The sequence below is a fragment of the Centropristis striata genome, chromosome 17 (assembly GCF_030273125.1).
Source record: "Centropristis striata isolate RG_2023a ecotype Rhode Island chromosome 17, C.striata_1.0, whole genome shotgun sequence".
Lineage (NCBI taxonomy): Eukaryota > Metazoa > Chordata > Actinopteri > Perciformes > Serranidae > Centropristis > Centropristis striata.
This window is the reverse complement of record NC_081533.1, coordinates 4,704,559-4,718,553: the sequence shown is the minus strand read 5'-3', so window position 1 is coordinate 4,718,553 and position 13,995 is coordinate 4,704,559. Positions and strand designations below refer to the sequence as shown.

At 37.0% G+C, this 13,995-nt stretch overlaps 1 protein-coding gene across 1 annotated transcript in view; it reads right to left on the bottom strand.

Moving 5' to 3' along the window:
- rbpjb (recombination signal binding protein for immunoglobulin kappa J region b) overlaps positions 1 to 13,995 on the bottom strand; it is a 93,956-nt gene that overhangs the window by 6,048 nt on the left and 73,913 nt on the right. The window contains exons 4-9 of the mRNA XM_059354729.1: positions 9,758 to 9,923; positions 8,901 to 9,075; positions 6,927 to 7,064; positions 5,744 to 5,856; positions 4,464 to 4,604; positions 4,064 to 4,219 (exon numbers count right to left, since the gene is read on the bottom strand). Of these exons, the coding sequence (XP_059210712.1) occupies positions 4,064 to 4,219; positions 4,464 to 4,604; positions 5,744 to 5,856; positions 6,927 to 7,064; positions 8,901 to 9,075; positions 9,758 to 9,923 (889 nt within the window). The remainder of the gene's footprint in view (positions 1 to 4,063; positions 4,220 to 4,463; positions 4,605 to 5,743; positions 5,857 to 6,926; positions 7,065 to 8,900; positions 9,076 to 9,757; positions 9,924 to 13,995) is intronic.

Here is a 13,995-nt window from a genome sequence, read left to right as displayed (position 1 = left end):
AAGTTAGTGTCTAAAAATCGTCAGTTAGTGTCTAAAACTCGTCAGTTAGTGTCTAAAACTCGTCAGTGTCTAAAACTCGTCAGTTAGTGTCTAAAACTGATAAGTTAGTGTCTAAAACTCGTCAGTTAGTGTCTAAAACTGATAAGTTAGTGTCTAAAACTCGTCAGTTAGTGTCTAAAACTGATAAGTTAGTGTCTAAAAATCGTCAGTTAGTGTCTAAAACTCGTCAGTTAGTGTCTAAAACTCGTCAGTTAGTGTCTTAAACTGATAAGTTAGTGTCTAAAAATCGTCAGTGTCTAAAACTCGTCAGTGTCCAAAACTCGTCAGTTAGTGTCTAAAATTCGTCAGTTAGTGTCTAAAACTCGTCAGTTACTGTCTAAAACTAGTCAGTTAGTGTCTAAAACTAGTCAGTTAGTGTCTAAAACTAGTCAGTTAGTGTCTAAAACTCGTCAGTTAGTGTCTAAAACTAGTCAGTTAGTGTCTAAAACTAGTCAGTGTCTAAAACTGATAAGTTAGTGTCTAAAACTCGTCAGTTAGTGTCTAAAACTCGCCAGTTAGTGTCTAAAACTCGCCAGTTAGTGTCTAAAACTTGTCAGTGTCTAAAACTCGTCAGTTAGTGTCTAAAACTCATCAGTTAGTGTCTAAAACTAGTCAGTGTCTAAAACTGATAAGTTAGTGTCTAAAACTCGTCAGTTAGTGTCTAAAACTCGTCAGTTAGTGTCTAAAACTCGTCAGTTAGTGTCTAAAACTGATAAGTTAGTGTCTAAAACTCGTCAGTTAGTGTCTAAAACTGATAAGTTAGTGTCTAAAAATCGTCAGTTAGTGTCTAAAACTCGTCAGTTAGTGTCTAAAACTCGTCAGTTAGTGTCTAAAACTGATAAGTTAGTGTCTAAAACTCGTCAGTTAGTGTCTAAAACTGATAAGTCAGTGTCTAAAACTCGTCAGTTAGTGTCTAAAACTGATAAGTTAGTGTCTAAAAATCGTCAGTTAGTGTCTAAAACTCGTCAGTTAGTGTCTAAAACTCGTCAGTTAGTGTCTTAAACTGATAAGTTAGTGTCTAAAAATCGTCAGTTAGTGTCTAAAACTCGTCAGTTAGTGTCTAAAACTAGTCAGTTAGTGTCTAAAACTTGTCAGTGTCTAAAACTCGTCAGTTAGTGTCTAAAACTCGCCAGTTAGTGTCTAAAACTCGCCAGTTAGTGTCTAAAACTTGTCAGTGTCTAAAACTCGTCAGTTAGTGTCTAAAACTCATCAGTTAGTGTCTAAAACTAGTCAGTGTCTAAAACTGATAAGTTAGTGTCTAAAACTCGTCAGTTAGTGTCTAAAACTCGTCAGTTAGTGTCTAAAACTCGTCAGTTACTGTCTAAAACTAGTCAGTTACTGTCTAAAACTAGTCAGTTAGTGTCTAAAACTCGTCAGTTAGTGTCTAAAACTCGTCAGTTACTGTCTAAAACTAGTCAGTTAGTGTCTAAAACTAGTCAGTTAGTGTCTAAAACTTGTCAGTTAGTGTCTAAAACTAGTCAGTTAGTGTCTAAAACTCGTCAGTTACTGTCTAAAACTAGTCAGTTAGTGTCTAAAACTAGTCAGTTAGTGTCTAAAACTTGTCAGTTAGTGTCTAAAACTAGTCAGTTAGTGTCTAAAACTCGTCAGTTACTGTCTAAAACTAGTCAGTTAGTGTCTAAAACTAGTCAGTTAGTGTCTAAAACTCGTCAGTTACTGTCTAAAACTAGTCAGTTAGTGTCTAAAACTAGTCAGTTAGTGTCTAAAACTAGTCAGTTAGTGTCTAAAACTCGTCAGTTAGTGTCTAAAACTAGTCAGTTAGTGTCTAAAACTTGTCAGTGTCTAAAACTCGTCAGTTAGTGTCTAAAACTCGCCAGTTAGTGTCTAAAACTCGCCAGTTAGTGTCTAAAACTTGTCAGTGTCTAAAACTCGTCAGTTAGTGTCTAAAACTCATCAGTTAGTGTCTAAAACTAGTCAGTGTCTAAAACTGATAAGTTATTGTCTAAAACTCGTCAGTTAGTGTCTAAAACTCGTCAGTTAGTGTCTAAAACTCGTCAGTTAGTGTCTAAAACTGATAAGTTAGTGTCTAAAACTCGTCAGTTAGTGTCTAAAACTGATAAGTTAGTGTCTAAAAATCGTCAGTTAGTGTCTAAAACTCGTCAGTTAGTGTCTAAAACTGATAAGTTAGTGTCTAAAACTCGTCAGTTAGTGTCTAAAACTGATAAGTCAGTGTCTAAAACTCGTCAGTTAGTGTCTAAAACTGATAAGTTAGTGTCTAAAAATCGTCAGTTAGTGTCTAAAACTCGTCAGTTAGTGTCTAAAACTCGTCAGTTAGTGTCTTAAACTGATAAGTTAGTGTCTAAAAATCGTCAGTTAGTGTCTAAAACTCGTCAGTTAGTGTCTAAAACTAGTCAGTTAGTGTCTAAAACTTGTCAGTGTCTAAAACTCGTCAGTTAGTGTCTAAAACTCGCCAGTTAGTGTCTAAAACTCGCCAGTTAGTGTCTAAAACTTGTCAGTGTCTAAAACTCGTCAGTTAGTGTCTAAAACTCGTCAGTTAGTGTCTAAAACTCGTCAGTTACTGTCTAAAACTCGTCAGTTAGTGTCTAAAACTCGTCAGTTAGTGTCTAAAACTCGTCAGTTACTGTCTAAAACTAGTCAGTTACTGTCTAAAACTAGTCAGTTAGTGTCTAAAACTTGTCAGTTAGTGTCTAAAACTCGTCAGTTAGTGTCTAAAACTCGTCAGTTAGTGTCTAAAACTCGTCAGTTACTGTCTAAAACTAGTCAGTTAGTGTCTAAAACTAGTCAGTTAGTGTCTAAAACTTGTCAGTTAGTGTCTAAAACTAGTCAGTTAGTGTCTAAAACTCGTCAGTTACTGTCTAAAACTAGTCAGTTAGTGTCTAAAACTAGTCAGTTAGTGTCTAAAACTTGTCAGTTAGTGTCTAAAACTAGTCAGTTAGTGTCTAAAACTCGTCAGTTACTGTCTAAAACTAGTCAGTTAGTGTCTAAAACTAGTCAGTGTCTAAAACTCGTCAGTTAGTGTCTAAAACTCGTCAGTTAGTGTCTAAAACTCGCCAGTTAGTGTCTAAAACTCGCCAGTTAGTGTCTAAAACTTGTCAGTGTCTAAAACTCGTCAGTTAGTGTCTAAAACTCATCAGTTAGTGTCTAAAACTAGTCAGTGTCTAAAACTGATAAGTTAGTGTCTAAAACTCGTCAGTTAGTGTCTAAAACTCGTCAGTTAGTGTCTAAAACTAGTCAGTTACTGTCTAAAACTAGTCAGTTACTGTCTAAAACTAGTCAGTTAGTGTCTAAAACTCGTCAGTTAGTGTCTAAAACTAGTCAGTTAGTGTCTAAAACTAGTCAGTTAGTGTCTAAAACTCGTCAGTTAGTGTCTAAAACTAGTCAGTTAGTGTCTAAAACTCGTCGGTTAGTGTTTAAAACTAGTCAGTTAGTGTCTAAAACTAGTCAGTTAGTGTCTAAAACTCGTCGGTCAGTGTCTAAAACTCGTCAGTTAGTGTCTAAAACTCGTCGGTTAGTGTTTAAAACTAGTCAGTGTCTAAAACTCGTCAGTTAGTGTCTAAAACTCGTAAGTTAGTACGTTTCTATGTATAAATTATTTCTGTAGAGTGGTATCTGCGGCCTCGAGCGCAGTTTCCAAATTTATTTTTGGACACATTTTTTTCTCCCGCTCCACTCTAGCGATGATGTCATCACTATAGCCTCTCCATAGGGTTACATTGGGGGGATTTTTTGGCGTGTTTTTGCAAAATAATTTGAAAACTGTTTGCTGAAACCCTTAGAAAAGTGATAGCACACTTGTCATGGCCAAGCCGGTCGATTTGATACCTTTTTAGTGTATGTGAGACCAAATCTCTGGGAGGAGGAGTCGACCGAAAACCACGGAAGTAACGCAAGGATAAAATCTAGGATTAAGCCAGGTGAATAACATGTAGTGTGCTTTTTACCAGCACACTCAACTAAACTAAGGCAGGTTTGTTTTGTCTAGGGATGAGGATTATAAAGGCACCACAGAGCTCCTGTTGTGGGTTTGTGTGTCCTCAGTGTGTACCTGTAAGCTCTCTACCACAGGCACGGGGGTGACAGGCGAGTGGACGGGGCCCATGCCCTCGTAGAAAGTGTATTCAGCCTTGTCTGTGCTGATGATTGTCCAGGAGGCGCCGTCGTTGATCATCTCCTTGTTTGGTTCCTTTGGGCATGGAGTGGCCTGGCAGAAGGAGAGAAGAAGAAGAAGAAGAAGAAGGAAACATCAGGAGACAAAGGAGACTGTTCACTCTTCTTCAAAGAAAAACTGAATCTGGTCCTTCAACAATCTCCATACCGTACAATAAAGACAGATAGATTCAGAAAAGAGCTCAAATTCACTTCCACTTCAGTCCACAGAACGCTGAAGCAATCATCCTCTGTCATCTGTGAACGGTATGAGACTAAAAGAAGTGTTTGACACTCACTTGAAACTGGATGATCCTTTCTTGGGAAAGGCACAAGTACATGCGTTCTGTGTCCTTCAGGTAGAAGGCACACTTGTGGAGCTGGGAGACGGGGTCGTCGGCGTCCAGCAGCGCCGTCTGCTTGTCCACTTTACGGATTATCTGATGGGGAGAAAGAGAAGTTAGGGCTTATTGGCCAAAATGAACATACCTATTGGATCAAATAATCATCTAGTGATATTCTCAATAGCTTTAAATGATTCTTTGACCCATAAAATGTAGATTTTGACACCAAGATTGACCTTCTGAGCAGCTTGGAAGACATATTGGTTCTCATAGATTTTATATGGCTGCCATGTCTGATCCACAATCTTGATGAAGTGGCTCAAAAATAGAAACTTATGGTAACAGAGAGCATGTGGAAAAAATGTGGAGCTTTTGTCCTACGTGTCCCCTATATTTTGCTCCACCTCCTGACTAAAAGGAGTAATGGTCATTTTGATTTTCAGATTTAAAAGATTAAAAGTGGCAAATTTGCAGGAAAAAAATTGCAGATTTACGAGATTAAAAGTGGCAAATCTGCGGGGAAAAAAGTTGCAGATTTAAGAGATTAAAAGTGGCAAATCTGCGTGAAAAAGTCAGATTTACAAGATTAAAAGTGGCAAATTTGCGTGAAATTTTTGACCCATGTCGTGCATTAGAAGATAGGATGTATGATGATCAAAAACAGACTAATTGAGGAAAACCTGGAATACTGAATGATGAAAATAATTTATTACAAAGATATAGAACATAAAAACTCTGTCAGGTCACTTTAGACCCATGTTGTGCATCAAAGGCAGGGGTGTCAAACTCTGGCGAGCCAATATCAAATTATTATATTATTCTTGTACTATAAAAGCTGACCCACCGGTATTATACGGTGCATTTACCGCTAATACTAGATTTATTATTATTTTATTTTTAAATGTATTAACCTGTTGAAAAACTTTATTTTGATATTTAAATCAAAAGGATGCAAATAGAAAAGAGGCATTACGATTTTTATTTAATTTTTATTTAATAAATGAATGACATTGATGGTACATATTGATTGGTATATATTAAAAGGTTTATTTGTTCAATGTTGGCCCGCCATTTTATTCAAGTTTTACATTTTGGCCCACTGTGTATTTGAGTTTGACACCCCTGATCTAAGGGTTTGAAATGTTGTCTTGTGTATCCCTAACCCCCTGTGGGAAGATGACAGTTTGTGTTTGTGTTGTGGTCGTCTCTGATGTCAGATGCTGTGTTCCTGTTACCAGGCGGGGCAGAGCCATGCCGGTGACGGAGCAGACCAGCTTCACCGTCTGGCCGTAGTGGATGTAACCGTCTCTCACAGTGAACTCTTCTCCTTCTGACTCCTCGTCATCCACTGAAAACACAACGCACAGAAAGAAGAAGAAGAAGAAGTCAGTGCTGCAGCCTGTAAACCCACAATCAATCAATCAATCAATCAGTGTGTGTCTTTGTGTGTGATGAATGAATGAGTGGTGTAATTACTACAACACAGCGTGGGTTAGTCTTCACTGAGCAGACAGAGACGGGAAGACAAGCTGTCAACTCACTTTACGCTGCACCGTTTTACTACACTACACTAAAAAACCTGACTGCAGCAACTACATTTTTGGTCAAAAATGAGTTATGACTAAACGTGAACTCCTTGATGTCGGTTTTATCTTGTGACAAAGTTTTTTTTCTTCAATTTTGGTTTATTTCAGAGAAATAATGGTATAAAAATTGCAGTAACTATAAAACCCAACTCAAAACCAAAGCAGACTGATACAGAGTAGCCTTGTATTTCTTTGTTTTGTTGAATAGTGAAGACAAGAATAATAGAAATTATAAGTTTATTGGATGGGAAAAATTACTATCTAGATCAGGGGTCTCAAACTCTAATTACACACAAAATGACCAAAAAATGACACAAAATGATCTAAAAAAAGACAGTAAATTACTTTAAAAAGACACAAAATTACCAAAAAATAGACAGAATTACTAAAAAAAGACAAAAAATTATTAAAAAAAGACACAAAATTATATATATATAAAAAACACTTTTAAATATGTTTCTAACAAAATACATTTGAAAATATTTATTCACTGAAGACAAAATAAAAAAAGCATCACTATTAGAACTTTTACAGCAAAACCAGAGTGCAGTAACTACATTTTGGGGGTCAAAGGTCAAATAAATTGTCATGATTTTTGAGCATAAAACTGACATCATCAGTACCTAAAAATAAGAGTCATATCACTAACCTACCTATAACCCTTTTGGCTGGCCAGTTTAAAAACGTTAAAAAACTTTAAAGCAGTTTTTCTCAGTTTTAGGCTTTGTGTAGTTACTGCAGTTAGACTCTCAGTCTGTTTTAAGTACATCTCATATACTGTAAACCACTGAGAAACCTTTTGTTAGAACTGTTTTGTGCTTGTGTGACTCACGCAGGTGGATGTAAAAGGCGCCCCACTGCTGGGAGCTGGCGTGGAAGTTGCCTCCCTCCACGTGGAGATAGCGCGTGCTGACTGTTTGGGAGCGAAGCCGGTTGAAGAGCGCCACCTTGGTCCCTGATGCGATGCACACTGTTGGACAGGAACACACACACACACATGAGGAGGTTACATAAGGAACTAACATGGTGACATGCTGGCTGCAGCTCAGCTGTGTGAACAGAGAGATAACCGGAGCAGATAACAGGTGTGTATGCTAAAAGTGACAGAACTGGGTTAGTGGACACTCAGGGAGGAGCTACACCGCCCTCTAGTGGCTGGACATAGAACAGCATTAAGATATTCTAAACCTGAGAATAATATGCTGTCCTGACAGAACCTTTCACAGGGTGTCTACAGAAATACTTACCGTATTTTCCGGACTATAAGTCGCAGTTTTTTTCATAGTTTGGCCGGGGGTGCGACTTATACTTATGTGTGAAATTATTAACACATTATTACCGGTAGTTAGCGGAGTTGTTTAAAAGTGACACCGAGGATGAAGATTTCATTGGATTTTAGTTATTTGGAGTGACACGGATGGTTTGGTAAACTTCTTAGCATGTTATTTATGCTATAGTTATCTGAATAACTCTTAATATGTTATGTTAACATACCAGGCACGTTCTCAGTTGTGTCATGTAACGTAAGCATACCGTACAATTATTCAGCCTGTTGTTGCCTCTATTCTATTTTTATTTTAAATTGCCTTCCAAGATGACATGTCTGTTCTTGGTGTTGGATTTTATCAAATAAATTTCCCCCAAAAATGCGACTTATACTCCAGTGCGACTTATATATGTTTTTTCCTTCTTTATTATGCATTTTATGGCTGGTGCGACTTGTACTCCGGAGCGACTTATAGTCCGGAAAATACGGTAAGTTGAATTTAATACCTTTTTTACACTCACAGAAACCACTCCGCACCAATAACAAAAATAAACAAAAACAGAAGGCTTACTTGTAGGTGTCATGGACATCGATACACGCAAATAAACTTAAAACACCAATAAATGAGTAGGATTTCAATGAGGGACAACATGACCTCAGAGCTCTGTATGACCGGCCCAAACCACAACACTCTATAGACTCCTGAGATCTAATCTCATTTAGTCCATCAATGTCTTCGGGAGCTCTTGGAGATCACTGAAGTATAACAAAAGAGGTTCCCAAACAGACTGAAATTTGTCTGAGCATCTTATTGCAAATTTAGTCTTCTCCAAATGTAAAAAAAAAAGCTGCAACTTCAGTGATGGGGGTAACTAATCATAAAGGAACTGATTCATTTTTAAAACGTTTCTGTAAGGGTTATTTGTCTGATGTGTGGTGTATGTGTTTGTATGGCGCTGGTGTGCGCGTGTAAATATCAATCAGCAATTAATAAAGTATAAAAAATGACACTTGACTGCAAAACAAGCTTTAGAACCTTATTTATACAGTCTATGTTTAGAACCAGTGTTTCCCACAGGATTTTGTCAGACTAGGATGGGGGGACCCGAACAAAGTAGGGGGTAGGAGAAGTTTTTTTGCCCTAAAAGCCTAAATTTGGTGCCTCTCGCACATTCTAATAAAATATTCCATCTTAATCATTGCATATTTTAATTAATTTTTGTAAAGGAGAATAAGGGTTCTTCTGTTTTTTTCAAGGCATCTTATTTTGACAGTCTGCTTGTAAATTCTGTGGTGGACTCTGTTAACACATCCATGTGCGTAACGCTAAGTAAATACAAACAGTGTGAAAATTGTATCATAATGTTCAATATAAAGGATGAAGAACATCAAACACAAACAGTAAAGATGGAGGCCAAATGTTTGAGTGCAGCACACCACAGCTAGTGACAGACAGGAGAGTGTAGTGTTTCCTCCCACGGCCGTCACATCTCATCGGTTTCTCCCTCACAAGCAACACGACATGAAGCACAAACTCACAGTCAGCGTTTTTGAGGGACTGCTTCTTTTTGGAGGGCTTGGAGATGACTTTGATCCTCTTGCTGAGGAAGACACCGATGTCAGCGCTGTTGCCGTAGAACATCTTGACAGACAACATGAAGTGCTTTCTCTTGTCGGAGTCGGATATGTACAAGGTTTTGGCTGTGCAATAATTCTGCGTGGAGGGCAAGAAGAGAGAAGGAGAGAAATCAGGACACGGTGGAGCTTTGGTTCTGTGGACACAAGAACACCTGAACACTAGAAAGGTTTACATTATCTAGATGGGCAGGGACTCAAACACTAGACAGAGAGAGAGAGAGGAGGAGGAGGAGAGAGGAGGAGGAGAGAGAGAGGAGCAGGAGGAGGAGAGAGGAGGAGAAAGAGAGAGAGAGAGAGGAGCAGGAGGAGGAGGAGGGGGAGAGAGAGAGAGAGAGGAGGAGGAGAAGAGAGAGAGGAGGAGGGAGAGAGAGGAGGGAGAGAGAGGGGGAGAAGAGAGAGAGGAGGAGGGAGAGAGAGGAGGAGAAGAGAGAGAGGAGGAGGGAGAGAGAGGAGGAGGAGGAGGAGAAGAGAGGGAGGAGGAGGGAGAGAGAGGAGGGAGAGAGAGGAGGAGGAGGAGAAGAGAGAGAGGAGGAGGGAGAGAGAGGAGGAGAAGGAGAACACAAGGAACAGGTGAGTTGAGCTGATTCTCAACAGAACCATGTTGGAGTTCTGCTCCTTCAGATGAATGACAGCAGCAGTATTCCTCCTGTCAGCTCCTGGTGGAGCTGCGTGTGTCTCTCTGAAGCTACTAACAGAGAGTGGAGGTTTTATAGGTTTTATAGTTTTATAGTGAATAGGTGCTGAGTGTGTCCTTGTACCTTTCCCTCTAAGTTGAGCTGTTGCATTTCTTGGTCGCTGTTGCCGATGCCGATGAAGGCACAAGGCTGCGACTCCTGCTCCGAGCAGCCGTCTCGCTCCATCTGCTCCTTCTTTTTCTTCCAGCCGCTGCCCATCAGGTAAACACAGGGAGGAGGGCAGAAGAACCTGGAGACAGGCACACGGAGCTTTACACCACTTCTTTTGGACTGAAACCTTAAATTTACCTTTAGAAAAAACATTTAAATCGACTCAAATAGACAGATGCTGTTTCCTCTTTCAGTATATTCACTTAGCTTATGTGATTTAGTTTTGTTTTATTCAACACAGACAAAATAGTACACATAAAATAATAAAAATAAAAATAAAAATAAAAATAAAAATATTATTATTATTATTATGACGGTATAACAGTGTAACCTTAAAACATTATTGGAACAAAAATTTAAAATAAATTAGAAATAGGACCCCTTTTGGATTTTTAATTTTTATTTATTTATTGTTCCAATCATTTTTTAAGGATACATTGTTATGTCGTCATAATAATATTTATTAATAATAATAATAATAATAACAATAATAACAATAATAATAATAATAATAATAATAATAATAATTATTATTATTATTATTATTATATTATCTTGTATTATTATTATTATTAATATTATTACGACATAACCGTGTAACCTTAAAAAATATTGGAACAAAAATTATTATTTTTTAAATAAAATGAAAAAAATGATTTTTAATTTTTTAAAATTATTGTTCCAATCATTTTTTAAGGTTACACTGTTATGATGTCATAATAATATTTCATTATTATTATTATTATTATTATTATTATTATTATTAATAATAATAATAATAATATTATCATTATTATAATTATTATTGATAATAATAATAATAATAATAATAATAATAAAATATTATTATGACATCATAACAGTATAACATTAAAAAAATGATTGGAACAAAAACTTTATTTTAAATTAAAAAAAGAACACAAAAGACATTGGCTTCTCAATATATTTTTTTGCTTTAAATATAAATATTTTACAAAGCAGAATAATTGTATTTATTATGTAGGGGCCATATTCATCTGGAAACCCCAACATAAAGGTATTAATTTAAAATAAATATTAAGGGGATAATAGAAAACAAAATGCAAAGACATTCTGAAGTGGGAATAAACATGTTGTTTTGTGAATTATTCTGAAATAAATGTTTCTAAAATAAAGTATTAAATTCATCTTCCAGAAGGAACTGACTGGATGCTGCTGTTTAGACAAAAAAATAAATAAAATAAAGTTAAATCAAGTGGTGGCTTGTTCCGCTGAGTAGATCCAAATATTTTTTGGCAACAGTTGCTCCTCTTACTGATATTTCAGTCTGTTGTTGTGGTTTTTTAATTCACTTGTCAGGAAGAAAAATAAAAAACAACATCTGCACGACTGCTTGGAATGTTTGGTAGCTTCCTGTTGTCTTCTGCTCAAAATCTGACCTGGTTTCAAATGCTTTTATATGAGACGTTTAGGTGTTTTTCATATGATTAACATAAAATAACATGGACACATTCCAAAGAGACGAATTTGAAGTTTGAATAAAAAATGTATAACACAGAATTGTGTGATAACTTAAACAAAACTGGTTCAATTTTAACCTGAAAGGATAAAAGCTGCGATCGAAGTGGATCGACACTTTAATGCAGTTAAAAAAAATAATATAAAAAAAATATATATAAATAAATGGAAAAAATGGATACCTTTATTTTTTTTTTACATGTATTTTATGATTAATTTAGGTATTTCTGTATTTATTTTTAACAAATTAATTAATTAATTGATTTCCATATATATACAAATAAATGGAAAAAATAAGTGGAAATCTTTTTTTTTTTTTTTACATGTATTGTATGATTAATTTAGTTTTTTCTGTATTGATTTATTTCTACATTAATTTATTTAAATATTGGGTGGTTTTTCATTAAATACAATACAAAAGGTTACGATTAACTTCTGCATTATTTGTCCCATAAAAGACAAACAAAAGAACAGAGTAATAATATTTTGGAAAAGCTCACAAACCACAGGAAAGACAGCAAATTAGTCCGGATGTCAGCAGCTAAAGAAAAGCATGTGTGCCTCTTTTAATGGTAAAAACTTGACAATGTGCATGGTTTAATTCCCACCAGAAGAGGGCAGAGCTGTGCTGCAAAGAGACTTTAACTTTTATCAACACAACTGAACTAAGCACCGTTTCCTCCAACTGTCGGCCCTTATTTCACAGATGTTATCATGAGCAGTCCAGCAAGAAACAGATCTGCTGCTGCAATAAATAAAAAACACAATTTCAAGAGCAAAAACTGGAACTTTTTCCACTCAAGAACATCACACTTTCCCTGCTCTTCCACCCTTTAAACACTTGATATGCTACGTGAAGAAAACAGACGACCTTTTGCATAATCAAACGTGAAATCAGCTCATCACTGAAACCTGCACAACTTCAAATGGATTCATGTGCGTCAGAGTGGAGCTGGAAAGCTGCGACCTATTTCGCAACACCACTCACTGTCTGTCTCTGTGGGTGTTTGTCTACTTTCACCTCCTATAAAAAGCGCAGACAGACACACAGAACGAGGGAGACGCCTTGCATTTTAATTCTCTGTGCACCCACTTTGTTGAGCTCCCTCGTTATGGATACGTAGAGAAGTAATCAGAGGTGTGAGACGCATCAACACCGAGGGGTTTTACAGGCCCAGTGACGCTGAAACACGGAGGCAGAGAGCTGTCTGTGGATACGTGAGGTGACGATAGTGGTAGAATCCCTTCAGCTGCACGTTTCACTGTGTTTCCCCCCACGGACGCTCTAGTGCAACTTAAATGCTGCAGGGGGCCACAGTAGTTCATGTTCACTACCACAGGGCACAAGAACAGCAGACAAACATTAATTACAAGAAGTAATTTTGTGCATTTTTACACTGCACTTTTACACTGTTTTTGTCTTTTTGTGTTCATTTTGCGTTCATTTTGCGTCTTTTTTTGTTCATTTTGAGTATTTTTGGTCATTTTGTGTCTTTTTTTTGGTCATTTTATGTATTTTTTGGTCATTTTGTGTCTTTTTTTGGTCATTTTGTGTCTATCTAGGAATACAAAAGGTTTAAAACAATAAAAAATAACCACTTACTGTGATTTATTTTGTTTTCAGTGCAAGAACAGCAGACCAACATTAATTACAAGAAGTCATTTTGTGCATTTTTACACTGCACTTTAAAGATTTCATGTTTTTGTTCATTTTGTGTCTTTTTTGTTCATTTTGTCTTTTTTTGATGATGTCATCACTCTAGCCTCTCCATAGGGTAACATTGCGGGGATTTTTTGGCGTGTTATTGTCTTTTTGTGTTCATTTTGCGTCTTTTTTTGTTCATTTTGTGTCTTTTTTTTGGGTCATTTTATGTCTTTTTTTGGTCATTTTATGTCTTTTTTGGTCATTTTGTGTCTTTTTTTTTGTCATTTTGTGTCTATCTAGGAATACAAAAGGTTTAAAGCAAATAAAAAATAACCACTTACTGTGATTTCTTTTTTTTCAGTGCAAGAACAGCAGACCAACATTAATTGCAAGAAGTAATTTTGTGCATTTTTACACTGCACTTTTAAGATTTCATGCTCAAATGCATGTAGTTGTACTGAGGGCCACTTCAAGTGAGGGTGCGGGCCGTATGCGGCCCCCGGGCCTCCAGTTGCCCATCCCTGGTGTAGTCTTTTAGGATATTTTCTGTCTCTTTGCAGTTGTTTTTTGTGTCTTTTAGGTTATTAACTGTCTCTTTGCAGTTGTTTTTTGTGTCTTTTAGGTTATTAACTGTCTCTTTGCAGTGGTTTTTTGTGTCTTTTAGGTTATTAACTGTCTCTTTGCAGTGGTTTGAGCCCATCCCTGCTCTATTGGTTAGAGATACTGTGGCTTTAACAGCCTGCGTCGGCATGTCGCTGATACTGAACCTGTACAAGCTTGCATGTGACAAGAGAGTCTGAATGTTTCCTCTCGCCGGTGTCACTTCAACAGACAGTTTATCTGAGGAATTCATCTCAACCTTTCCTCCGTCTTCCTCCTTCTCCTCCCCCCCTCCACCCGTTTGTGCTCCAACTCTCTGGAGGTGTCTCTGAGTTCGGCCCAGCGAGAGAAACGGGCTGATGTGCCAAGAGATAGACCTGATGAGATCACAAGCAGCGCTGCAGCTCGG